A 27,132-nucleotide genomic window follows, 5' to 3' on the forward strand; every position below is an offset into this window, starting at 1 on the left:
TAAAGGTGGCGGGGAGGAGCCAGTGACAGGGGTGGGGGAGGGAGCAGTAACCTGTGGCAGGTGGGGAGGGGGGAGGGGACCAGGAAGTGGCTGTGCTGGGTGGGAGGAGCTGTATCCAGGGGCTGCTGTCAGGGACAGGTGAGGGTGGGAGGGGACAGGACAGGTGTGACAGGCTGGGGAGGGAGGGAGGAGACACCTGGGGGGAGAGCAGTGACTTTCCTGCAGTCAGAGCCCACCCAGGAGCAACAGGAGCAGCAGGAGGCGAGAGACAGGGGCCACAGCCTGACCCCCAGCCCCCCACTTACCCCTGGAGCTGCTGCTCTGACTCTGAAGCACAACTGACACCAGCAGGTAAGTGTCTCCCCTCCCCCCTCTGCTCCCACATCTCCCCCCAACCCTCATGTGCCCCCCACTCCTTCCCTCTCCGTCATCTCAACCTGCTGCCTGCGATCAGTTGGCATCTGTCACACGCTGGCACCCCCGGCACTCTATCGCCATCTCTGCCAGTCTAATACCAGTCTAATACCAGTCTAATACCAGTATAGAGCCAGTGTAGTAATAGCATAGTGCCAGTATAATTCCTGTATAGTGCCAGCATAGTACCAGTCTAATACCAGTCTAATTCCTGTATAGTAATAGTATAGAGCCTGTATAGTATCAGTGCAGTACCAGTATAATACCAGTATAATTCCTGTATAGTAATAGTATAGAGCCTGTGTAATACCAGTATAATTCCTGTATAGTACCAGTATAGAGCGAGTTTAGTGCCAGCATAGTACCAGAATAGTACCAGAATAGTACCAGTATAGAACCAGTATAGAGCGAGTGTACTGCCAGCATAGTACCAGTGTAGTGCCAGTATAGTACCAGTGTAGTACCAGTATAGTACCAGTATAATACCAGTGTAATACCAGCATAGTTCCAGTATAGTACCAGTGTAATACCAGTATAGTGCCAGTGTAGTACCAGTATAGTACCAGTATAATACCAGTGTAATACCAGCATAGTTCCAGTATAGTTCCAATATAGTTCCAATATAGTGCCAGTATAGTACCAGTATAGTACCAGTATAATACCAGTGTAATACCAGTGTAATACCAGCATAGTTCCAGTGTAATACCAGTATAGTGCCAGTATAGTGCCAGTATAGTGCCAGTATAGTGCCAGTGTAGTACCAGTATAGTACCAGTATAGTACCAGTATAATACCAGTGTAATACCAGCATAGTTCCAGTATAGTTCCAATATAGTACCAGTATAGTGCCAGTATAGTGCAAAGTGTAGTACCAGTATAGTACCAGTATAGTGCCAGTATAGTGCCAGTATAGTGCCAGTATAGTGCCAGTGTAATACCAGTGTAGTGCCAGTATAGTACCAGTATAATACTAATGTAGAGCCATACACTTCTCCCTTCTTATTCCTTATGGGATTTGTGATAAGTCCCTTGCCCCCCCATATCACTTGTGCCCCTCCCGTGGGTTGTGTCTGCCATTCCCTCTCCTGTGAGTGGGTGCCCCCCTGTATCTTGATAAGTTTGTACCCCCACATTCCTCTATTAGTTCTCCCCCCCCCATTGGCCCAGTATCTCCTTTACTAGCTCAGCACCCGTATCCCCTTCTGTCAGCCCGGGGGGGGGATTACAAATGGCTGACCCTGGGCGGGGGGATCTCCGTGTTTAAGGAGAAGTTGAATGTTTTCTGTTGAAAATGGAGGGCCCCAACTTGCAGCCCCCCCCCAGGTGTCGTTTTGGTTACAACCCTCCAAGCCTCTGGTTGTCATGGCAATGGTGTCAGGTGTGTGTGTGTGGGGGGGGGGTTGTAGTTTAACGACCAGCTGCAGGTGGGCCATTCATGATGTCTGGTCCAAGAGCTAGCACTCTGAGCCATGTAACCCCAACTTGTCAGCCGTTATTCATTATCATGGAGAGCAGCATGGCAGCCCCTTCTATCCAGGTGTCTATTGACCCCTCTTCCCCCCCCCCATGGCTTGTGGGTGGGGGGCAGCTGTAGTGTAGTGGCTGGCGAGTGGCACGACGTGGGTTAATAAGATTCCCACCCCCACTAAGTGTCACCTCTCCATGGCGGTTAAACCTGCTTGTACTAATCCGGCTTTCCTTGGTGACGGCAGTGAGGGGCTCTGTCATTATGGAGGTCGCCGTGGATTTAGGGTGGGGGGGGGAAGGACACGAGACTCCCACCTCCCCCTGTAATCCCTTCCCTGTGCAGACTGGCTGCTACAAGCACTGTGTTTGCCAATAAACAGGGGTCTGTGTGAATAAGAGGCTTGTGCTGCGTGCCAAGTATATCCCCCCGATGTGGGACCCCCCGCCCAGGAACATGACAGGGCAAACGCTTTCCTGTTGTACAATAGTCTGGCCGCAGGCCGTACTGGAACCACTTCCACTTCTCTCTGTACAACCCCCCACTCCTCCCCTAATGCTTCCTCTGGTTGCCCACCATTAGCCATGGCCAGCGGCACCCACCCTGCTCCCGCCGTGCTGCACCAACTGGGCCACAAGGTAAATATTTCATCAGAACTGGGGCTCGTGCTGAGGGGAGAGGGGACTACTCTGTGCAGGGAAAGGCCGCCCAGCGTCGGTGGTTTCCCAGACTTGGGGAGTGCTCGGCTTTAATGTTTGGCTCAAACTTCCGTTTGTCTTTTCTTGTAGCTGGATGAGAATGCTGGGAGATGTAGTCTATAAGTGCAATGGATCATATACCCTGTGCTTGTAGGGCCGGTCTTATAAGCAAACTGCCCCGGCTCTGTAGGTACAGGGGCATCTGCTAAACTGCCCCAGCCTCTCTCTGGGTCTATCTGCCCCCAGCACTGTAATATCAGCCTCTTAAAGCTACAGACTGACTTGTGGCCATGCTACTGAGGGGTACTCCCTGCCCCTCTGCCCTGCGCTTGGTCAGATTTGTTCAGCCGTGTCAAGCCGTTGTATGTACAAATATTTGCACCCATCACTATCGAGGCGTGACCTCCCCCTTGTCAGTTGGCTGCTGGAGTGGGGGCAGGCGGGGGCTGCAGGTGTAACCAGTACCAGCACCGTCATACTCACTACTGATGTACACAGGCTGCCCATTGTTGCCCCTTCATGATTCAGATTGTCCGTTCTTCAGGAGAGAAACGGGGCACCCAACTTTGTCACAACTTCTCTTTGACTTGGGTGGCATCATGGGGGGTCCCTCAGATGTGGGTTCTAGCTGCAATTGCAGGTATTCTGCCCACCTGAAGAGGTAGGTAGGTGGGCAGGCAGTGGGTTGATCTTGATGCCTTAGCAAGTATGCATTTACCTACAGAGGGGCAGTTTTAGTCTGTCCCCAAGTGCACAGGGGCCTTTAGAGGTTGCCTCTAGATTGCTAGCTCTTGGGAACATTCACTGCCCCCTCCTGTTTATTGGTGTCTCCCCAGTTGCGCTGTGGATAGGCCTGTGTTTTATGACAGATGAGCATATTTGCCCTGGCGGGGGGTAGGCAAGTCTCTGTTGTTTCATTGTGCCCACTGAGGGGCAATAAGGGAACTTTCTCTATTTACCCCCCATACAGACCAAACCAAATGCTTTTTATTGAAGGGTTCTCCATGTCCTTGGGCTTTTGTGTGGAAATTGCACTGACAATGCTCATTGGCTTGTGCCAGTCCCCATGCCCAACGTCTCCCCCAAATTGCCTTTCATTTGCCCTGGTTATGAGCTGCCCGGTGGTGCCCATACACAGCTGTACTGGATACACAGTTCCTCAAGTTCAACTTTATGGTCAACTAAATCCTGCCCAACACCTGGACTCACAGGAACGTGGAAAAATCCCAACCAAAGCCGTTTCCTATTTGCCTGGGGGGGTTCCTCCCTGAATCGAAAAGGGCAATGGAACCAGTCCCAGGAAAAACTTTGCACCAAGATTATTAACCACAGTAGCCCTGTATTTCCTTACTTGCTAAAAAGGAGGCATCTGACCCTTCCTTGAAGCCGTCTAATGTTTCTGCCAGTACATCTCTTTCCAAGATGGAATCTCATAACTTCATAGCAACAAGTTTATAGTGCAGTCCCTCGGCCCATTATATATTTATTATATAGTGATCATATCCCCTTATATATTTATATATAGTGATCATATCCCCTTATATATTTATATATAGTGATCATATCCCCCTTATATATTTATATATAGTGATCATATCCCCTTATATATTTATATATAGTGATCATATCCCCTTATATATTTATATATAGTGATCATATCCCCTTATATATTTATATATATAGTGATCATATCCCCCTTATATATTTATATATAGTGATCATATTCCCCTTAACTGTCTCTTCTCCAGTGTAACCAATCCCAACTCAACTTGCCTTTCCCCATAACTGATCCCTTCCATTCCCTTTATCAGTTTAGTCGCTCTTCTCTGTACTTTGTTTAATTCCATGATATTACATTTGAGAACTGGAACCCAAAATGACATGGCAAATACTTAAAGGGGCATTACCAATGCTGTGTAAAGGGGAAGAATGACCTCTCCTGTCAATCTATACCCCATTAAATACTGGGCACATCCTCGCTGGTACTCCCACATAGAACCCATTTACTGGCCCTTACTGTCCAACTTCCTACATTGTTTTGAAAGCCCACATGTGTGTTACACTTGCCCTTGGTGCGTTGTTCACATTCACTTCCCATCATATGGCCACACACAGCTGTTGGAGGCCGTTGGATCATTTACACCCCAGTCTGTGGTTGCAGAGACAGCCCAGCGGTGCATGTGCTCCAGGCTGTAGAAATCCCCCTTTACTTCCCCAAGTAACCCCGTGACAAGCTGGGAATTGACTGTTCTGCAGTTGCATCAGTGTGTGTGTGAGTGTGTGTATAAGTGTGTATAAGTGTGAGTGAGTGTGAGTGAGTGTGAGTGAGTTGTGAGACCATGCTTCCTCACTCTCTCCTCTTTTATCGGGGGGGAGCTGAGTAGGGTGCTGTGTTCCTCTGTATTTGCTTGACTGGGGCATGTGGTTCCCCCATGATGAGCAGGAGGGGGTACATAAACTGTGATTTGGGTTATGTGGGCAGGTAAAGAAGCACCTGCATGCGGAGGGTAAGGGGAGAAGCTTGGCGCAGTTGGTTGGGACGGGGCAAGAGAAGCAGCAGATGATGAAACAGAAGAGAAATCCTTTAGCACAGGGAGCAATGTTCTCAGCATACGTGGGCCTGGGGGAGAATTCTCTCCAGTATGTAATCTGCTCACATGTTGCATGAGGTCTCCCTCTAATTCCCCTGGGTGTCACTGGCATCTCTTCTAGCCAGCAGGGCTACCAGGTGAGACAGGAGAATCCCCTCTGTCAGTGCTTGTGGCAGGGTTATGGATGAAGTGCTTGTTATTAATACCCCTACCAACCTGAACTTGAAGGCCACTTACATCTTCATTTAAATCCCTGTATGAGGGTGACTCCCAGAGACAGAGGTCTCCCGAAACCCTTGTGGAGCACCACACCTAGCTCCTTCCAGTCTGACATCATTCCACCAGGATGGCACGTCCTCGCCCAAAATTGCTTCCCCACTACCAGCTTCTAACCAGTGCTACTCATCCATTTAGGTGTCTCATTAAAGGTGGTATAGCCACATTCCTGCTCAGACAGGAACTGCACATTCCTTCCCCACCACCCAACCCGGCCAACTGATGCCAACCATGAAATGCTGCCCATTACCAATACTTGTGGTTCAGTCATGGCAGAATTCTTGATTGATTCCCTGGCGGAAGTCCCAACAAAGTCCATAAACATCTATGGTATTCACAGTGCTATTAAGCTAATGGCACATGCCTTTATTTTGCCCATCTGTATGAAATTCATAGACACGTCAGAATTAGAAGGTTCATTGGTAGAGGCATCCTGCAGTGGAGAGCTGCCATGTTAAGGAGGCCCTGAACTGGAGTGGCACTCAAGGTAGACATAGTGGTGAAGCCATGATGTAAGGAGGGTCCTACAGAGGAATACCATAGAAAGGGGTGTTCTGTGGTGAAGCCATTATGTATAGGAGGTCCTACAGAGGAGTGCTATGGAAAGGCATGTACTGTGGTGAAGCCATGATGTAAGGGAGGTCCTATAGAGGAGTTCAGTGGAAAGGGATGTACTGTGGTGAAGCAAGATGTATAGGAGGTCCTACAGAGGTTTGCCAAGGGATGTAGTGTGGCTAAGTCATTATGTATAGGAGGTCCTACAGAGGAATGCTATGGAAAGTCATGTCCTGTGGTGAAGCCATGAGGTAAGGGAAGTCCTACAGAGGAGTGCTATGGAAGCCATGATGTATAGGAGGTCCTATAGAGAAGTGCCATGGAAAAGAATGTTTTGGCCAGGTGGCAACCCTACTTACAGAAGAGTGTCATGGAAGTCATAGCAGAGGAGTGCTATGGAAAGGGGCATACTGTGGTGAAACCATGATGTAAGGGAGGTCCTACAGAGGAGTGCCATAGAAAGAGAGGGATATACTGTGGTGAAGCCATGATATACAGGAGATCCTACAGAGGAGTGCCATGGAAAGGGATGCACTTTGGTGAAGCCATATGATGTAAGGCAGGTCCTATAGAGGAGTGTATGGAAAGAGATGTACTGGAGGTCTTACAGAGTGCCATGGAAAGGGATGTACTGTGATGAAGCCATGATGTAAGGGTGATCGTATAGAGGAGTGCCATGGAAGCCTTGATGTAGACATGTTGTAAGGGTGGTCTTGTGGTGAAGCAGTGTGGCAAGGGGTCCAGAGGTGGAGGGAAGTAGGAAGTAATGTCTTGTGATGTAGCAGGCTAGGAAGGCATGTTCTGCAATGGAGCCATATTGAAATGGTTCTTGTTTGGTGGAGCAATGTAGGAAGGGATACTGTGAGGTAGAAGGATGAAGGATGTGCTGAGGGTGAGTGGGGTAGGTAGGGATGTGCTGAGGGTGAGTGGGGTAGGTAGGGATGTGTAAGGTGGAGCTGTGTGGGAAGGAATATCTGCCATTGGATGTTCTGTGAGGAAAGGGCAGTGGAGTTGCCTGACAAGGTCGTAGGTGCATTTTAGCCCCAGGAATGTGCAATGGGGGGGCTGTGTGGGAAGTGGGGCCCTGAAGAAGATGTGCATGGGGGGGGGCTGGCACTAGGGGCATCTGTAGATTGGGGGTAAATACCAGGGAGAGGCGTGTGAGCTCTGATATGTGTGTGCAACTTATTGTGCTGCTGGGGGGCTGCTTGTGCCTCGTGTTGTTGCCGGGGGGTGTATTGTCAGGCTGGGCCTGGGGGGGGGAGCGGGGTTGCCAGGGTTACCTGCGGTGTAGGAGGGAGTTGTTGGTGGCACTTAGTCATGAGTGAAGGGTGGGGGGGTGATATGAGGAAGGGCAGTGCCCCCCTGTGTCTTTATCCTGTAGATCCCAGAGAACCAGTTGGATGAGTAGGGTGGGTGCGAGCAGAGCTGCGCCGTGTAATTCTAGGTGGGGCCCGTCTGTGACTCCCAGGCTCCTCTCATTAACCCCTTTATTGTTTGGGCAGCACGGGGGGGGGGGGTGTTTGGGGGGTACAGCAGGATGTTGGGGTGTGTATTGGGAGGGGGGAGTTAAGGAAGTTATTGGTTTTTGTCACCCAGAATGACACTTTCCCCTTGGCAGTGAGTTGGGTGGGGGCCCATGGGGGGAGGGGGTCCTTATCTGAATTCCACCCCCACCCCCTGGCTTATCTCTCCCTCCTGTTACTTTAATGCCTGGCACAGGCCTGACTCTAACATTTGTCCCCCCCCCGCAATATAAGGCTGTGCCTGGAACCCCCCCAGATAAGGCTGTCCCACCCCAGGCTCAGGGGGGTAAGTTCTGGTGGGGGCTCCTGCTTTGGAAGGGGGGTGCCAGGGGGGCATTGGTTGGGCAGAGCTGGGGTGGGCGGCAGGAGTTTATTTGTACTACTTGCCCCCCTCCCCCAGTGCTGAGTTGGCTGTTCTGGGCCGGGGGAGACCCCCTTACATACCCCCCCCCCTGTTCCAGTCAGAAGGAAGAGTTGCGACACCCCCAAGTGCTGAGTGGGGGGGCCAGTCCTTGGGATCCAGTCCCTTTTCTTTGCTGTTTGGGCGGGCGGGGGGGGGGGTTGCGCTGTTTTTCTTGGTTTGTGTAACATGTGATTTGTGGGTCTGACTCAGCTAATATTTGCTCCCCCCTCCTTTATCTGGGGGCTGGGGGGGCACCAGTCCATTGGCTTCTTATGCCCCCCACCCTCTGTCAGGCCGGGGCATTACCCAGAATCCTCCAGTGGTTCAGACACAAGGAAACCCCATGACACTCGCCCTCGTTACTGACAGTTGGGGCTTTCGAGGCGGTGTCAGCCCCCCCCCTCAGATCTGTGCCAGTGTCCTGGTATTTACTGCCAACTGGGGGTGTTTCTTCTCTGTCTCTCCTGCTGCTCCGGGGGGGGGGGGGGGGGGTACTGGGCAAATAGGGAAATGTCACTGACACCAAATCACCCCCCCCCCACACTTGTCTCTCTGTGTCACACACTCAGCGACCCATGAGTCCTGCTCACACTCACTGCAACTCCCAGCAACCCTGCTCACACTCACTCACTACAACTCCCAGCAGCCCTGCTCACACTCACTCACTACAACTCCCAGCAGCCCTGCTCACACTTACTGCACTACAACTCCCAGCAGCCCTGCCAACACTTACTGCACTACAACTCCCAGCAGCCCTGCTCACACTTACTGCACTACAACTCCCAGCAGCCGTGCTCACACTCACTCACTACAACTCCCAGCAGCCCTGCTAACACTCAATATAACTCCCAGCAGCCCTGCTCACACTTACTACAACTCCCAGCAGCCCCTGCCAGTCAAAGGCTCCTTAATTGTCTCTCTCTGGGAATCCCTAGTGAGTCCATCTTGCCTTACTCTATACACTGCTCCTCATTTCCAGGCCTGACCCCCCAGAACAAGAGGCATTTCAGGGGTCAGTGCAGTTTCTTTAGTTCCCCTTTTGCCGCTACTGAAGGTCCGTGTGGCCACTCCCTGCACCTCCTCAGCAGACCTTCAGGCTCAACCACAGTCTATTTCTGCTGCACTTGTTTCCTGCTCTGCAGAGGGGCATGCTGGGAAGCTTTGGGGCATCAGCACTTTTGGGGCGTTCAGTTGGGGTAGTTGAAGTGTGGCCAGTTGGGGGGGTGCAGGGTGCCAGGAGTTGTGTGGGTGCAGTTGTGGGGCAGGTGAAGGTGCCAAGATGAGAGGCAGCAGCCCCCCCCGCACCTTAACTCCCTTGTTTGTTTCCTGGTTCCACTGGGGGGAGTTCCAAGCCCCCTTTCTTTTGGGAGCGGCTGATTATCCGACCAAAGTCCTTCAGGCCCGTCATAAACTCCTGTGAGACCCGCCCTGAGGTGTGTGGGGGGGGGGGTTGTCTCACCTGAGCTCCCAGCAGACACCTATTATCTCTGGTCACATGGTACTTGCCACAGCCTCCTGCACTTATCAGGGGCCCCCCATGCCTCCTCCTATCTCACTGCATAACGTGTGGCCCCCAAACCATCCCACAGTCACGTTGTTCTTAGGACTTCTTCAAGGTCACGCTGACCCACTTTTAAGGCTGAGCAGGAACTCCCCGCACCCACCAAAAACCATAAACTGACTCTGAACTCCAACTCCCAGCAGCCTCTGCCAAGGGATGACTCCATGTCCGTATGACTGAGCTGACAGCTGTTGCTATTGGGGTGCTGCTCAGGGGGTTTATTCGAATCTGAGCGCAGGAACGGGATTGAACCCACAAACAACTCTTTCTCCATTTACTTTTATTGGATTCTTTTCTGCTGCAGCCGCAAATACCAGGAAGTAAAGGCAAGTTAAAGGGGAAGTACACCCAAGAAAAACCCTTTGCCTAATGAAAAAGCAGGGGATTCTGGGTCATATCCCAATATACTTTCATCTCATTCTCGTCGGTTATACAGATAATTGCGAATGTAATCGATATTTTAAGCAACGTCTGTCTGTCCATTTCTGGGTCTTTCCTTGAAGCAACGTAGCAGAAGCAGCGGGGGAAGAAACTGACAGTTACATTGTTTCGTGAACAAGAAATGGACAGACGGACGTTTAATAGTGGTTACATTTGCAATTATCTGTATATTACGACAATACCCAGAATCCCCTGCTTTTTCATTAGGCAAAAGGTTATTCTTGGGTGTCCTTCCCCTTTAATCCAGCTCTTGGATGTGCCGATGCTTTGGTAATTCTGCATATTCCCCAGCGAAGAGTATACAAACCCAAACAGCAGGTTCTGTCACCTGAATCATTATTTGTTGAATTACCCTCCCCCTCCCTCATTTGCCAGCTTTCTGTCCCAAGGAGCTTACAATCTAGGGGTAGGGTAGAAGTTGAAGCTAAGGCACGGGGCTTTTATTTGTGTAATTGCAGTAGTCTGTCTGACGCGGGGTTAAACACCTGAGATTAGCAGGGCTTCAGCTTGGGGTGTCGCCAGTTGGCCGGGCCCCAGCGTAACTATAATGCTCAGGCTGCCCTCCTGGTATTTTCTTTAGACTCATTGAATGGAGGGTGTGGCTGGAACCTGTTGGTCCCATTCTCCGTAGACAAGGGCCAGGTGGGAGCGTATGTTAACCCCTTAGTTCACTCAGGTGAATGGCAGCCCCGTCCCTGTAGTTAATTAAGGTTGGTGACTGGCTCTGGGTCTGACACGGTGTAATTACAGCTTATGCTCATTAACATTCCTATGCTGTGACTTCCAGTTTACTGTGAGGAGCTGCTGGCTTTGAATCAGCTGGGCACTAACTGGTACCACCCCAGGATCTTGCACCCTCCTCATTTGAGTCTATACCATTCACAGGCACAGGTCAGACTAACCGGAACGCACTTCCTGGACGGTGTCCGTTGCTGGAGATGTTGTGAGGCACAGAGGCACGCACTATGTGTAGGATTGCCATTGGCTCGTGCTATCCTCCAACCTGTAGCCCTACAACAGGACACCCCCTGGCCTTGCTTTCTAATCATCTGATACTTGGATCTGCCATTAAATTTTCATGGTGGTGGCGGGATCTCTTGTACTGGGGGGGTTTATTTGTAGGGGGGAAGGGGCCCTTGAATAATTCAGCCATCACTTGTGTAATGAGAAGAGGCGGCCGAGTTCTCTCCGTAATGAAACATGAGTGACCACTGGTCTGTGTGTTGCACTCGTGTGTGTGTGTGACCCCACCCTGATTAGCACCCTTTAATAACAACATCCACTACACCTTCTGCTTCTTCCCCTTTATCTTCCTATTGGCACAAGCAACACCCCATGTGACTCCTCTGAGCCCGGGGCCCAGTCCCGCCATTCTCCTGGCCGCCATCTTGTTCCTGCAGCTGCCCATTACCCATGTTGGCCATGATTGTGTATAGTGGGTGCCCCCGGGAATATGTCATTGTCCCCCCCATGTGTGTCGTGTGTCGGTGGAAAATGTACAATGTGTCCCTTATCTAACTGTCGTCTGCAAAAACAAGTGACAAAGGATGTCCCCGCCCCCTCCTTCCATTCTCCCCTCCACCCCCACCCTGCCGCTTCTAACCCCCAACTTCAAAGGGTTAACCGAGCATTCTCCTATTCGCAGTTCTGGGAAGATCAAATGTGGGCGGCGACTTTGACAAAAAAAAATTTTAAATTTTAAAAGTTTTCGGAGGTGGAATTTTTGGGGTTTGCGACATAAATTGATATAGATGTTTTTTTTTCTCTCGGCAGCTCGAATTCGCACGCTACAGGTGGCCTCCGACGCACTGACGGGACAAGGAGCCTCTCCGCTCAGAACCAGGGACCCCGCTCAACCCTCAGGTACGGTGTATAGACTTGGGGTGCCTGTGGCTCTATGGGAGGTACAGATTGGGTGGTACAGATGGGGTACAGATGGGGGTGAGGGTAGTTATTACTCTACCTCTTTGATTGGACAGGAGAGTAGTGGGTAAGTGAAGGCCACAAGTCAGGGGACCCGTTGGGGCCCCATTACATACTCATATATATATATATATATCTACTTATGGGGGTACAGATTGGCCGTCATTTATGTTACTTTCAATTAAAATGCTTAAAGGGGTGGTTCACCTTCAAGTTAACGTTTAGTATGTTATAGAATGGACCATTCTGAGCAACTTTTCAATTGCCCTTCGTTATTTATTTTTTATATATTTATTTTTTTATTATTTGCCTTCTTCTTCTTCAGACTCTTTCCAGATTTCAAATGGGAGTCACTGACCCCATCTACAACCAATGCTCACTGAGGCTACACATTTATTATTATTATTGCTACTTGATATTCCTCATCTTTCTATTCAGGCCTCTCCTATTCATATTCCAGTCTCTTATTCAAATCAATGCATGGTTGCTAGGGGAATTTGGACCCGAGCAACCAGATTACTGAAATTGCAAACTGGAGAGCTGCTGAATAAAAAGCTAAATAACCCAAAAACCACAAGTAATAAAAAATGAAAACCAATTACAAATTGTCTCAGAATATCCCTGACTACATCATACTAACAGTTAACTTAAAGGCAAACAACCCCTTTAATAGATTGTCTGTAGCTGGGTCAGGCTTGAAGGTCACAGAGCGGGGCATTTGCCCTGGGTTTACTGGGGGGCTGGTTACATTTGGGTAGACGTGGGCCCCTTTTTCTCTACACCCCATAGCCAGTCCTGTTTGCTGGTAAAGCACAGTGTAATTGGTCAGAACTGAGGAGTGGGGGGGCAGGAGTAGTAACGTTGTGTAGCCCTACAGGTACCAGTCTGTGCCCATATGCCCAGGAATAAGTGTGGGGGTGCCAAAGTGTGGGGGACACAGTAGGGCCCTCAGGTTTATACATTTGGCATGAGTTGGTAACCAGACTCCATTCCCAGCATTCTCAGCGAGCAGTTGGCACCCAACAAACTGCCACAGAAACAGGGTGACATTTTTTTTATAAACTTCTAGGAAGTTGTTTACAGGAAGAGAGAAAGGATGTGAAACCGGGCGCGCGCCCCACGCAACATCACTTTCTGTACAGCAGCCACTTGCACCCACGCTTAACTACAACTCCCAGCATCCCTCTACATATTATATGTTACATGTGGCCTCTCCAGCCTGGTATTCCCTGACTCTGCGTCCCACATGAGCTTGTTTAGTCCCGGCACCTTCCCTCCCTACACTTTCACTGTTCTACCTTCAGCTCCTCCCACAGCCTGCGTGTCTGTCCAGCAGCCCAGGGGTTAAAAAGCCCCTCGCCCGACAGGTCTGTCCTGCTCTGTATCCCCAACCGCCCCACACACCCACCAGCCGAGGACTCATTCCTGTGCAGGGAGGGGCCGCTCTGGGCTGTACTGGGAGGGGGGCTTACAGGTAATTAGAGCCTTACAGTCCCCCCCCCGCACCTGCAGCCAAACCAACACCAGGGGGCAAGGTGTGTGCCAGGAATATCCCCGACACATTATTCCAACAATAACACAACTGCTACTGCTTTCACTCATGTGCCTGGCACCTTCCTCTTCTACTCCTCTAGCCCATAATATTGCCCTCTAACTACCCCTTCTACTCCTCTACCCATAGTATTTCCCTCTAACTACTCCTTCTACTCCTCTACCCATAGTATTGCCCTCTAACTACCCCTTCTACTCCTCTACCCATAGTATTTCCCTCTAACTACTCCTTCTACTCCTCTACCCATAGTATTGCCTCTAACTACCCCTTCTACCCTCTACCCCATAGTATTGCCCTCTAACTACCCCTTCTACTCCTCTACCCCATAGTATTGGCCCTCTAACTACCCCTTCTACTCCTCTACCCATAGTATTGCCCTCTAACTACCCCTTCTACTCCTCTACCCATAGTATTGCCCTCTAACTACCCCTTCTACTCCTCTACCCATAGTATTGCCCTCTAACTACCCCTTCTACTCCTCTACCCATAGTATTGCCCTCTAACTACCCCTTCTACTCCTCTACCCCATAGTATTGCCCTCTAACTACCCCTTCTACTCCTCTACCCATAGTATTGCCCTCTAACTACCCCTTCTACTCTTCTACCCATAGTATTGCCCTCTAACCCTCTACTCCTCTACCCATAGTATTGCCCTCTAACTACCCCTTCTACTCCTCTACCCATAGTATTGCCCTCTAACTACCCCTTCTACTCCTCTACCCATAGTATTGCCTTCTAACTACCCCTTCTACTCCTCTACCCATAGTATTGCCCTCTAACTACCCCTTCTACTCCTCTACCCCATAGTAGAGGTGGGATCTGAGCTCTTGCTGTCTCCCCAGCTCCCTCTCTCCCACAAGCCTCCCCTCTCCTCTCCCCAGGAGCTTACAGTCTATTAACCATTCATATCCGGGGCTAACTCCTGCCCTTCAAGGGGAAATCAAGGATGTACTGTTTGCATAAGGCAGAGTATAGTGGTATTTATATTATTCTTTATATTTATAGTCTGAAATATAATGCTATCTGGTTGCTAGGAGCAGTGACCCTGGAAACCAGAAAGCAAACAAATTCTGTGGTTGGATTTATTACCAGGATATGTGTCCCTTTCTTTTCTTATCCTGCAGCCCATCAATCAAACCCCTAGTTACTATAGCAATAAGACTTCAGGGCAGTTTCCCCTGTAGGGAGTAAAATGAACCTCCCCATGTCCCAGCAGGGATTCAGTATTGGGTAAAGTTTGCTGACTGGTCACTGGGGGGCGCTGTTTCATTATGGTAATTGGATGAGCAGTCCTATGAATAAGCACCATAATGCACATGAGTAGGGCTGCTCCTGGCATCCTGTAGAGACGCACTTGTAGCTAGGAAGTACTGACTGTTTGCCCTTTACAGGTGAAGATGGCAAGCTCTGAGGACGAGCTGATCGGGATCCCTTTCCCAGAGCACAGCAGTGATCTCCTGAGCAGTCTGAATGAGCAGCGGCACAGCGGGGTGCTCTGTGACATCACCATTAAGACCCGCGGGCTTGAGTACCCCACCCACCGCGCAGTGCTGGCGGCCTGTAGCGACTACTTCCGCAAGATGTTCACTGGCATGCCAGGCCGAGGCAAGTGCCCAGACGTGTGCCAGCTGGATTTCCTCAAACCCGACGCCCTGGGTGCCCTGCTGGACTTTGCCTACACGGCGACCCTGACCATCAGTAATGGCAACATGCGGGACGTGCTGCGCGCTGCCAGGCTGCTGGAGATCCCCTGCGTGGTGCATGCGTGTGTGGACATCCTGCAGTGCAACGGGCACCGGGAGGAGATGGGGGGCGACGCGGAGGATCTGGAGTGTTTCCTGCGGGCACGTCAGTACTTGGATAGTTATATGGAGAATGGGGAGAATGCAACTCCGCCCCCTGAAGCAGAGAGCCCCCCTCCTCATCCTCACAATATTCCCGTGCCCCCCAAATCCGTGCAGATCATTCCCCGGCGGGGCAGGAAGAAATTCCTACAGGTCAATCCCAACCGCAGGAACCAGAACGGGAATCTCCTCCGAGGGGCAGACGACTCGCTGGAAAGAGATGCCAGTCACGCTGGGTCGCCCCCTAATGAGCCAAGCCTGGGCTACGAGACATACGCACAGGATAATGGATTGGGGGGCCACACCATCTTTGTCCCCCCTTCACCCCCAGAAGAAATCCTGTCTGATGAGGAGACGTCCGACATGGGCTTCCACAACCCGTACGACCTGGAGAATCCGGTGAGTGCAGGACTGGATGTGAGCGACAAGCTGGTGAGGAAACGACGCTCTCAGCTGCCCCAGGAATGTCCCGTCTGTCACAAGATTATCCACGGAGCCGGCAAACTGCCCCGGCACATGCGCACCCACACTGGCGAGAAACCCTTTGTGTGCCAGGTGTGCGGAGTCAGGTTCACCAGGTGAGTGTTGGGCTGCACGGGGTTAATGTCTGACTCTTACCTGCCCCCCTGTCTGTCTCCTCTTTCCACTCACCCTTTTATTCTGTCTCTCCTCTCTGTCTGTCTCTTCTTCTCTCTCCCCTTACTCCTCTCCTCTATATCCGTCTTTCTTCTTCTTCCCTCTCCCCTTACTCCTCTGTCTCTCTCCTCTTCTTCCTATTAATTCCTCTCCTCTGTCTCTTTCCTCTCTATCCCGTCTCTTCTTCCCTCTCCCGTTACTCCTCTCTATCCCAGTCTAACTATTCTTCTTCCCTCTCCCCTTACTCTTCTGTCTCTCTCCTCTTCTTCTTCTGATTTCCTCTCCTCTGTCTCTTTCCTCACTATCCTTGTCGTTATCCGGTCTCTCTTCTTCTTCCCACTCCACCTCTTCCTCTGTCTCTCTTTCTCTCTTCTTCTGCTTTCCTCTCCTCTGTCTCTTTCCTCTCTATCCCTGACTCTCTTCTTCTTATTGTAATGTCTAAATTATGTTCATATTCTGTTGTAAGCGTTTCAATAAAAAACATCCTCTCTTCTTCCTCCTCTGTCTATCCCCTCACTTCCCTGCCTGTCTCTTCTTCTTCTTCCCTCTCCTTTGTCTCTATTCTCTCTATCCTTGTCTGTTCTTCTCCTGTTCCACGTCTCTCTCTGTCCTCTCTGTCTGTCAGTCTGTGGGGTTCTTTGGGTTTATTGGGCAGAGCAGTTTCCCCTTTGTTCATATAAGCAGTTACGTGAGAGAGAAGGGGTTGTTCTTTGCACAGGTGTATTTTGTCTGTCTGTCTGTCTGTCTGTCTGTCTGTCTGTCCCTGCTGTGAGGCCAGTTATTATTCGAGTCCGTACCTGTGCCCATGTTGTATAGTTAGTGGCGTTGCAGGTCAGGGTGCTGTGGGTGAGTACAATACAGGAGGGGCAGGGGGTGTGGGACGTTGGGGGGGGGTGACTCTGGGGTGTGTAGGGGCCGGACAAAAGATTTCCAGCCTTTTGTTGTTTCTGTCTGTGACACTGGTGTTTGTGTGACACACATTGCTTCCTGATTGGCTGAGGTTGGAAAACAACACAAGTGCATAACATTGCTCCAGTTGGCACAGTGTATTCCTATGCATCAGGGGTTTGCTTCCTCTTCTCATGCCCACCTCTCTCATGCCCACCTCTCTCATGCCCACCTCTCTCATGCCCATCTCTCTCATGCCCACCTCTCTCATGCCCACCTCTCTCATGCCCACCTCTCTCATGCCCACCTCTCTCATGCCCACCTCTCTCATGCCCACCTCTCTCATGCCCATCCGTCTCATGCCCACCTCTCTCATGCCCACCTCTCTCATGCTGCCAGGTGTGTTCCCTCTTGCATGTCCCGCCCGAGTGTCAGTTTGTGTGACAGTTACACATTCATTAACCCTTTCCTCTGTGTGGTTGGCAGGAATGACAAGCTGAAGATCCACATGCGCAAGCACACGGGTGAGCGTCCGTATTGCTGTGAGCACTGCAGCGCCCGCTTCTTGCACAGCTACGACCTGAAGAACCACATGCACCTGCACACGGGCGACCGGCCCTTCGAGTGCTCCCTGTGCCACAAAGCCTTTGCCAAGGAGGACCACCTGCAGCGCCACATGAAGGGGCAGAACTGCCTGGAGGTGCGCACCCGACGCCGACGCAAGGAGGAGCCCACTGTACCCCACATGCACCCCGCCCTCGACCTGTCCAATGGCAAGCTAGACGATGTGCCTCTCTCCATGATTCGCTTCTGGGGGATCCCGGTGCCTCGCTCTGGGGGGGGCAGTCCGGAGGGGGTTTTGGACGCTTCATAGGGGTCAGGAGGGATGTTTCCCAGTTCACTGCAGCACTTCCGCTAACCCCTCCCCCCACTAAAGCCCCATTCCCCCTCCACTTTAGTGTGAGACTCCCCCCTCCCCCGCATTACACACCAGATGATGTCACACAGATCTGATGACATCATCACCTTAATAGCAGACTTAACTGTCCATAAGGCCCCCAGGAGGGGGTAAGAGAAGAGACTGTTGGAGCGCGGGAAGTTTTTAAGCCTCAGGGATCAGTAAATTCGGCCTCTCTCCCCCCACGTTGATGAGGCGCCACTTTCCAGCCCCGCGTCTCCTTATTTAGGAAGAAAAGAGATAAATTGAATTGCTATTTTTTATTGAATGAGAAATCTAATATATACTGTGTCTGTATATAGAGATGGAGATGCCTATATAAATATATATATATATTATGGAGTATATATAAATAGAAGTATAAATGCTTAGGATTAAGGCTGACAAGTTATAGCAATAATAATAATATTGTGACCAGGCTGCCCGTGTCTCGGTGCCCTAGCAACGTTCCATGGCAACACCTTGCTGTCAGGGTAAGAACGGGCGCCATCGCTGTGCTTTACTGTGGGTTTGGGGCACCAGGGGGGGGTGCGCTTGATAGATTTGGGGGATGCACTTATTTGCGGCCCCCTCGGCGCAGGCAGGTGTCGCCCGGCTGATGGTGGGTTCATATTTACCCATCTCTGACCAGTCGAGCGGCTCTGATGTCATCACTAGAACTTCGTGATGTCATTCATTTTTATTGACCTCTCCAAAAATGATCGCCTGCAGCTTTCGGTCTTAATCCCCCCCCATAAATAAATAAATAATAGTCAAAAATAAATCTGAAAACGGGTTTACGGTGAGACAGAGGGTGTTGCGCTTAGAGTGGGTAAAGCCCCAACCCCATTTTGTTTGATTGTTTTTTTATTTACGTTGCTTGATGACGTATTTACTCGCCCGTTGCACGGAAGTGTTTGGGGTAACTGCACTATAGAGCATGGCGCAGGGGGCGGAGCTTATGCCTCCCACCCCTCAATGGGATGAAGAAGCAGCACTAAAGGGTTGGGGGAGTCCATGTATAATGATCACCCCTTACAATCCAATTGGTTGGGGGTGAGGGGTCACTTTTTTTTTGTATCTTATTTAAATTATTATTTTAAATGAAACCAGTGAATGAGCCCCATGTCCTGCCACTTCCGAGAGAGTCTCAGGCTGTGCTTGTACTAATGATGCTGAACTACATTTCCCAGCATCCCCTCTCATGGAGCTGGCTGCTTCTCCCCCCCCCCCCGGCTGTACAGTTGAGTTGGTCCCAATAGCAACCCCCTGAGAAATGTCGGGGGGGGGGTATGAGTTTCCCTTGAATGATGTAAAGATGCTCAGCAGCATTATATGTTGCCGCAAACAGAGTGAGGAATGGGGGGGGGGGTCCTGTCCAGTTGTCTATAAATAATGTGGGGGGGCCAATAGAGAATCACGGCACATGGGGGTGGCTTTTCCCACAACGCAGGGAGCAGTTTTGCACTTTTTACCCCTTTTTGTTTTAAACACCCCGTTTCCATGAGACGCAGTCGGGGCCCAGTCCCTCTGAGGAAGGTGTTGACCAAAACCCGTATTTTACATCTTGGCCTCTCTCCCCTCCCACCTATATCTATATATATATATACATTATGTGTGTGTGTGATTGGCAGTCCCTGCAAGCTCCTCCCACAATCTTGTTGAACTAACATTCCCAGGTGTAGGCTGCTGGGAGTTGTAGCTCAGCAGGATATGAGGGGTGTGAGCTGAAATGTTTAGTATGAAATAATATTTATTCATGGACCAAGGCTAGAGAGGAGGGGCTTGGGCTGTGTCCCCTCCCATTTACAGATGTGTGTGGGGGGGGGCAGCATGATGTGAATGGTTTCCTTTATTATTTGATTTATTTTGCTAATCCTGGTTGTTTGTCCCTAAGACGCATGGAATGGGGAGCATTGATTGGTTTAGGGCCTTGAGGTGTTTATTAATGTGCATAGAGTGTTGGGTGCCCTTCTCCATGAATATAGGTGCTGGGGGGCTGCTCCCATGCTTTCTCCCCCCCCCCCAGTGTTCTTTGCTCATGGAGAAAGCTCCACATACAAATAGATCTATCCGTGGATTGTGGTGTCGGCTCGCGCTCTAACTGATAACTGGGAGCCGGTGGAGCTGACCCGTTGGTGCCGCTGGGTACGATGGAACGACGCAGGTTTCTAAATGGTTCCAGTTGCATTTTGTACATAATTAGGTTTTGTGAGAATTTCTGTAAATATATTTGTTTAAAAGATAAAGGGGGTCCGTGGGGTACAAAATTCCAAAGCCATAGCCCCAAGGGCTTGTAAAATATCTGCCCCCCTTATGTCTGCTTGCACAGCTGCTGGGTGTTTCGTTATTGTTTTTATTTTGGTCTTTTAAGCTCCTCCCTCCCCCGAGCGGACTGGTTGTCTGTACCACTCTACATTGACGCATCACTGCATATATTTACTGCTGTGTATATAAATCTATTTACTGAAGTTTAATATTCCAAATGTGCTCCAGTTTACAGTGGTATGGAGTATGGCAGCCATGCCGGGGTGTCGGCTCCGCCCAATTTGTGTCTGTGGGTGGAGCTGACCCTTTTGGCAAGCCAAGGCAATGAATGTACAGTGGGTCTGCTCAGCAGGAGCCACAGGATTGAACCCTGGGAGATATTTAGCCACCTATTAAAGCTCACAACTAGAGCCGACTACTTACCCACTTAAGGAACTGATTCTCTGTACTTCCTGCTCCTGGGCTGTTCTCTTTCCCATGGTCAGACAGGAACCTCCCCCTGGGTAAGTGAATCCAATCTCCCCCAGTACTTACCCAGGTACAGAGTTCTGATTCTCTGTACTTCCTGCTCCTGGGCTGTTCTCTTTCCCATGGTCAGACAGGAACCTCCCCCTGGGTAAGTGAATCCAATCTCCCCCAGTACTTACCCAGGTACAGAGCTCTGATTCTCTGTACTTCCTGCTCCTGGGCTGTTCTCTTTCCCATGGTCAGACAGGAACCTCCCCCTGGGTAAGTGAATCTCCCCCAGTACTTACCCAGGTACAGAGCTCTGATTCTCTGTACTTCCTGCTCCTGGGCTGTTCTCTTTCCATGGTCAGACAGGAACCTCCCCCTGGGGTAAGTGAATCCAATCTCCCCCAGTACTTACCCAGGTACAGAGCTCTGATTCTCTGTACTTCCTGCTCCTGGGCTGTTCTCTTTCCCATGGTCAGACAGGAACATCCCCCTGGGTAAGTGAATCTCCCCCAGTACTTACCCAGGTACAGAGCTCTGATTCTCTGTACTTCCTGCTCCTGGGCTGTTCTCTTTCCCATGGTCAGACAGGAACCTCCCCCTGGGTAAGTGAATCCAATCTCCCCCAGTACTTACCCAGGTACAGAGCTCTGATTCTCTGTACTTCCTGCTCCTGGGCTGTTCTCTTTCCCATGGTCAGGGAAGAACTGCAGAAAGGTTGCATTCCTCTCAGTAGAGGTTCCTGTCTGACCATGGGAAAGAGAGCAGCCCAGGAGCAGGAAATACACAGGCTGAAAGTGCTGTACATGGGTAAGAGCCTGACCAGTCCTGAGACACTTGAACCTGTCGCACTCCATTTTCCATGTAGAATTGGTCACTTCTCTGGTTCCTCCTGATTGGCAGACCCCCGACACTTGTCAGCAGGTGCCTGGTAGCGTGTTCTGTACGTGTGGAATGATTGTCCTGTATGTGCTCCTCTGTGCTGCTCCCCAAAGGAAAGGGGTGCATTATGGGGGTACCTTTCTTACATAAATGGGCCAGGTCATGTCAGTAACCAACCAATCCTAGTTGCTACTGTGCCGCCCAAGAAGCGCTGAATCAGCTGTGACCCTACTCTCCCCGAGGAGCCCAGATCTGTCCCTTACCTGCTCGGGGGGACACAGAGGAGCAGGTGGTGTTTTTTAGGGGGATCCCCACTGCTGTGTATGTCTCTTTCCTTGCACTAATTACATTAACCCCTGCCCTGCCGCTAGCAGGCTTTGTGTGTCTCTGCAGAGCGGAGTGTCAGAGTATTGCAGAGCAACAGGTAAAACCCCCCTGAGAGGGGGGACAGGTGTGTGCCTTCCCTTGTCCCAAAACTAACCCATCATTTTACTTGAACTTCTACACTGGTGTGAAAAGAGGGAAATGTTCCGATTATTTAATTGTTCCGCTTTCTCTTGTTTTGTTTTGCTTTTATAATGAAGGTTGGTTGGAAAATATCAGAAAATAAAAATATTTAGGAAAAAAAATCTTGTTTTTATTTTATTTGCCCCTTAATGTAAAAGTCTTACTGGCTCCCAGGCACCTGCACAGTTTTCCCCAGGACCCCAGGAATATATAGGGGACAGTGGGGTTCCTGACTGATGTACAATATCAATATATGTGTGAGATACAGATCATTATACCAAGGTTTGGGGGTACAGGAGTATAGAGGGGACAGTGGGGTTCATGACTGATGTACAATATCAATATATGTGTGAGATACAGATCATTATCCCAAGGTTTGGGGGTGCAGGAGTATAGAGGGGACAGTGGGGTTCCTGACTGATGTACAATATCAATATATGTGTTAGATACAGATCATTATCCCAAGGTTTGGGGGTGCAGGAGTATAGAGGGGACAGTGGGGTTCCTGACTGATGTACAATATCAATATATGTGTGAGATACAGATCATTATCCCAAGGTTTGGGGGTGCAGGAGTATAGAGGGACAGTGGGGTTCCTGACTGATGTACAATATCAATATATGTGTGAGATACAGGTCATTATCCCAAGGTTTGGGGGTGCAGGAGTATAGAGGGGACAGTGGGGTTCCTGACTGATGTACAATATCAATATATGTGTGAGATACAGATCATTATCCCAAGGTTTGGGGGTGCAGGAGTATAGAGGGACAGTGGGGTTCCTGACTGATGTACAATATCAATATATGTGTGAGATACAGATCATTATCCCAAGGTTTGGGGGTACAGGAGTATAGAGGGGACAGTGGGTTTCCTGACTGATGTACAATATCAATATATGTGTGAGATACAGATTATTATCCCAAGGTTTGGGGGTACAGGAGTATAGAGGGACAGTGGGGTTCCTGACTGATGTACAATATCAATATATGTGTGAGATACAGATTATTATCCCAAGGTTTGGGGGTACAGGAGTATAGAGGGGACAGTGGGGTTCCTGACTGATGTACAATATCAATATATGTGTGAGATACAGATTATTATCCCAAGGTTTGGGGGTACAGGAGTATAGAGGGGACAGTGGGGTTCCTGACTGATGTACAATATCAATATATGTGTGAGATACAGATCATTATCCCAAGGTTTGGGGGTGCAGGAGTATAGAGGGACAGTGGGGTTCCTGACTGATGTACAATATCAATATATGTGTGAGATACAGATCATTATCCCAAGGTTTGGGGGTGCAGGAGTATAGAGGGGACAGTGGGGTTCCTAACTGATGTACAATATCAATATATGTGTGAGATACAGATCATTATCCCAAGGTTTGGGGGTACAGGAGTATAGAGGGGACAGTGGGGTTCCTGACTGATGTACAATATCAATATATGTGTGAGATACAGATCATTATCCCAAGGTTTGGGGGTGCAGGAGTATAGAGGGACAGTGGGGTTCCTGACTGATGTACAATATCAATATATGTGTGAGATACAGATCGTTATCCCAAGGTTTGGGGGTGCAGGAGTATAGAGGGACAGTGGGGTTCCTGACTGATGTACAATATCAATATATGTGTGAGATACAGATCATTATCCCAAGGTTTGGGGGTGCAGGAGTATAGAGGGGACAGTGGGGTTCCTGACTGATGTACAATATCAATATATGTGTGAGATACAGATCATTATCCCAAGGTTTGGGGGTGCAGGAGTATAGAGGGACAGTGGGGTTCCTGACTGATGTACAATATCAATATATGTGTGAGATACAGATCATTATCCCAAGGTTTGGGGGTGCAGGAGTATAGAGGGGACAGTGGGTTTCCTGACTGATGTACAATATCAATATATGTGTGAGATACAGATTATTATCCCAAGGTTTGGGGGTACAGGAGTATAGAGGGACAGTGGGGTTCCTGACTGATGTACAATATCAATATATGTGTGAGATACAGATTATTATCCCAAGGTTTGGGGGTACAGGAGTATAGAGGGGACAGTGGGGTTCCTGACTGATGTACAATATCAATATATGTGTGAGATACAGATTATTATCCCAAGGTTTGGGGGTACAGGAGTATAGAGGGGACAGTGGGGTTCCTGACTGATGTACAATATCAATATATGTGTGAGATACAGATCATTATCCCAAGGTTTGGGGGTGCAGGAGTATAGAGGGACAGTGGGGTTCCTGACTGATGTACAATATCAATATATGTGTGAGATACAGATCATTATCCCAAGGTTTGGGGGTGCAGGAGTATAGAGGGACAGTGGGGTTCCTGACTGATGTACAATATCAATATATGTGTGAGATACAGATTATTATCCCAAGGTTTGGGGGTACAGGAGTATAGAGGGACAGTGGGGTTCCTGACTGATGTACAATATCAATATATGTGTGAGATACAGATTATTATCCCAAGGTTTGGGGGTACAGGAGTATAGAGGGGGACAGTGGGGTTCCTGACTGATGTACAATATCAATATATGTGTGAGATACAGATCATTATCCCAAGGTTTGGGGGTGCAGGAGTATAGAGGGACAGTGGGGTTCCTGACTGATGTACAATATCAATATATGTGTGAGATACAGATCATTATCCCAAGGTTTGGGGGTGCAGGAGTATAGAGGGACAGTGGGGTTCCTGACTGATGTACAATATCAATATATGTGTGAGATACAGATCATTTTCCCAAGGTTTGGGGGTGCAGGAGTATAGAGGGGACAGTGGGGTTCCTGACTGATGTACATATCAATATATGTGTGAGATACAGATCATTATCCCAAGGTTTGGGGGTGCAGGAGTATAGAGGGACAGTGGGGTTCCTGACTGATGTACAATATCAATATATGTGTGAGATACAGATTATTATCCCAAGGATTGGGGGTACAGGAGTATAGAGGGACAGTGGGGTTCCTGACTGATGTACAATATCAATATATGTGTGAGATACAGATCATTATCCCAAGGTTTGGGGTGCAGGAGTATAGAGGGACAGTGGGGTTCCTGACTGATGTACAATATCAATATATGTGTGAGATACAGATCATTATCCCAAGGTTTGGGGGTACAGGAGTATAGAGGGACAGTGGGGTTCCTGACTGATGTACAATATCAATATATGTGTGAGATACAGATCATTATCCAAGGTTTGGGGGTGCAGGAGTATAGAGGGACAGTGGGGTTCCTGACTGATGTACAATATCAATATATGTGTGAGATACAGATCATTATCCCAAGGTTTGGGGGTACAGGAGTATAGAGGGACAGTGGGGTTCCTGACTGATGTACAATATCAATATATGTGTGAGATACAGATCATTATCCCAAGGTTTGGGGGTGCAGGAGTATAGAGGGACAGTGGGGTTCCTGACTGATGTACAATATCAATATATGTGTGTGAGATACAGATCATTATCCCAAGGTTTGGGGGTACAGGAGTATAGAGGGGACAGTGGGGTTCCTGACTGATGTACAATATCAATATATGTGTGTGAGATACAGATCATTATCCCAAGGTTTGGGGGTACAGGAGTATAGAGGGGACAGTGGGGTTCCTGACTGATGTACAATATCAATATATGTGTGAGATACAGATCATTATCCCAAGGTTTGGGGGTACAGGAGTATAGAGGGACAGTGGGGTTCCTGACTGATGTACAATATCAATATATGTGTGAGATACAGATCATTATCCCAAGGTTTGGGGGTACAGGAGTATAGAGGGACAGTGGGGTTCCTGACTGATGTACAATATCAATATATGTGTGAGATACAGATCATTATCCCAAGGTTTGGGGGTACAGGAGTATAGAGGGACAGTGGGGTTCCTGACTGATGTACAATATCAATATATGTGTGAGATACAGATCATTATCCCAAGGTTTGGGGGTACAGGAGTATAGAGGGACAGTGGGGTTCCTGACTGATGTACAATATCAATATATGTGTGAGATACAGATCATTATCCCAAGGTTTGGGGGTACAGGAGTATAGAGGGGACAGTGGGGTTCCTGACTGATGTACAATATCAATATATGTGTGAGATACAGATCATTATCCCAAGGTTTGGGGGTACAGGAGTATAGAGGACAGTGGGGTTCCTGACTGATGTACAATATCAATATATGTGTGAGATACAGATCATTATCCCAAGGTTTGGGGGTACAGGAGTATAGAGGGACAGTGGGGTTCCTGACTGATGTACAATATCAATATATGTATGAGATACAGATCATTATCCAAGGTTTGGGGGGTACAGGAGTATAGAGGGGACAGTGGGGTTCCTGACTGATGTACAATATCAATATATGTGTGAGATACAGATCATTATCCCAAGGTTTGGGGTACAGGAGTATAGAGGGACAGTGGGGTTCCTGACTGATGTACAATATCAATATATGTGTGAGATACAGATCATTATCCCAAGGTTTGGGGGTACAGGAGTATAGAGGGACAGTGGGGTTCCTGACTGATGTACAATATCAATATATGTGTGAGATACAGATCATTATCCCAAGGTTTGGGGGTACAGGAGTATAGAGGGGACAGTGGGGTTCCTGACTGATGTACAATATCAATATATGTGTGAGATACAGATTATTATCCCAAGGTTTGGGGGTGCAGGAGTATAGAGGGACAGTGGGGGTTCCTGACTGATGTACAATATCAATATATGTGTGAGATACAGATCATTATCCCAAGGTTTGGGGTACAGGAGTATAGAGGGGACAGTGGGGTTCCTGACTGATGTACAATATCAATATATGTGTGAGATACAGATTATTATCCCAAGGTTTGGGGGTGCAGGAGTATAGAGGGACAGTGGGGTTCCTGACTGATGTACAATATCAATATATGTGTGAGATACAGATCATTATCCCAAGGTTTGGGGGTACAGGAGTATAGAGGGGACAGTGGGGTTCCTGACTGATGTACAATATCAATATATGTGTGAGATACAGATCATTATCCAAGGTTTGGGGGTACAGGAGTATAGAGGGGACAGTGGGGTTCCTGACTGATGTACAATATCAATATATGTGTGAGATACAGATCATTATCCCAAGGTTTGGGGGTACAGGAGTATAGAGGGGACAGTGGGGTTCCTGACTGATGTACAATATCAATATATGTGTGAGATACAGATTATTATCCAAGGTTTGGGGGTGCAGGAGTATAGAGGGACAGTGGGGTTCCTGACTGATGTACAATATCAATATATGTGTGAGATACAGATCATTATCCCAAGGTT

General features: G+C 49.1%; 1 protein-coding gene across 2 annotated transcripts; it reads left to right on the forward strand.

Moving 5' to 3' along the window:
• Nucleotides 1-208: 208 nt before the first annotated feature.
• zbtb7b.S (zinc finger and BTB domain containing 7B S homeolog) lies at nt 209-19,765 on the forward strand. Of its 2 annotated transcripts, none has more exon segments than NM_001085562.1 (4): nt 209-351; nt 11,704-11,793; nt 14,797-15,827; nt 17,260-18,404. In NM_001085562.1, coding segments are annotated over 2 exon segments (1,413 nt in total). In that variant the 5' UTR covers nt 209-351; nt 11,704-11,793; nt 14,797-14,802; the 3' UTR covers nt 17,648-18,404.
• Nucleotides 19,766-27,132: the final 7,367 nt, after the last annotated feature.

The sequence above is a fragment of the Xenopus laevis genome, chromosome 8S, assembly GCF_017654675.1.
Source record: "Xenopus laevis strain J_2021 chromosome 8S, Xenopus_laevis_v10.1, whole genome shotgun sequence".
Lineage (NCBI taxonomy): Eukaryota > Metazoa > Chordata > Amphibia > Anura > Pipidae > Xenopus > Xenopus laevis.

What these genes read in the sequence shown, in the direction of transcription:
- zbtb7b.S (XM_041574056.1), top strand. Translation starts at nt 14,803, where the DNA reads ATGGCAAGCTCTGAGGACGAGCTGATCGGGATCCCTTTCCCAGAGCAC. An exon ending in TGCGGAGTCAGGTTCACCAG is followed by an intron (nt 15,828 to 17,259) that starts GTGAGTGTTGGG and finishes TGTGGTTGGCAG; the next exon opens with GAATGACAAGCTGAAGATCC.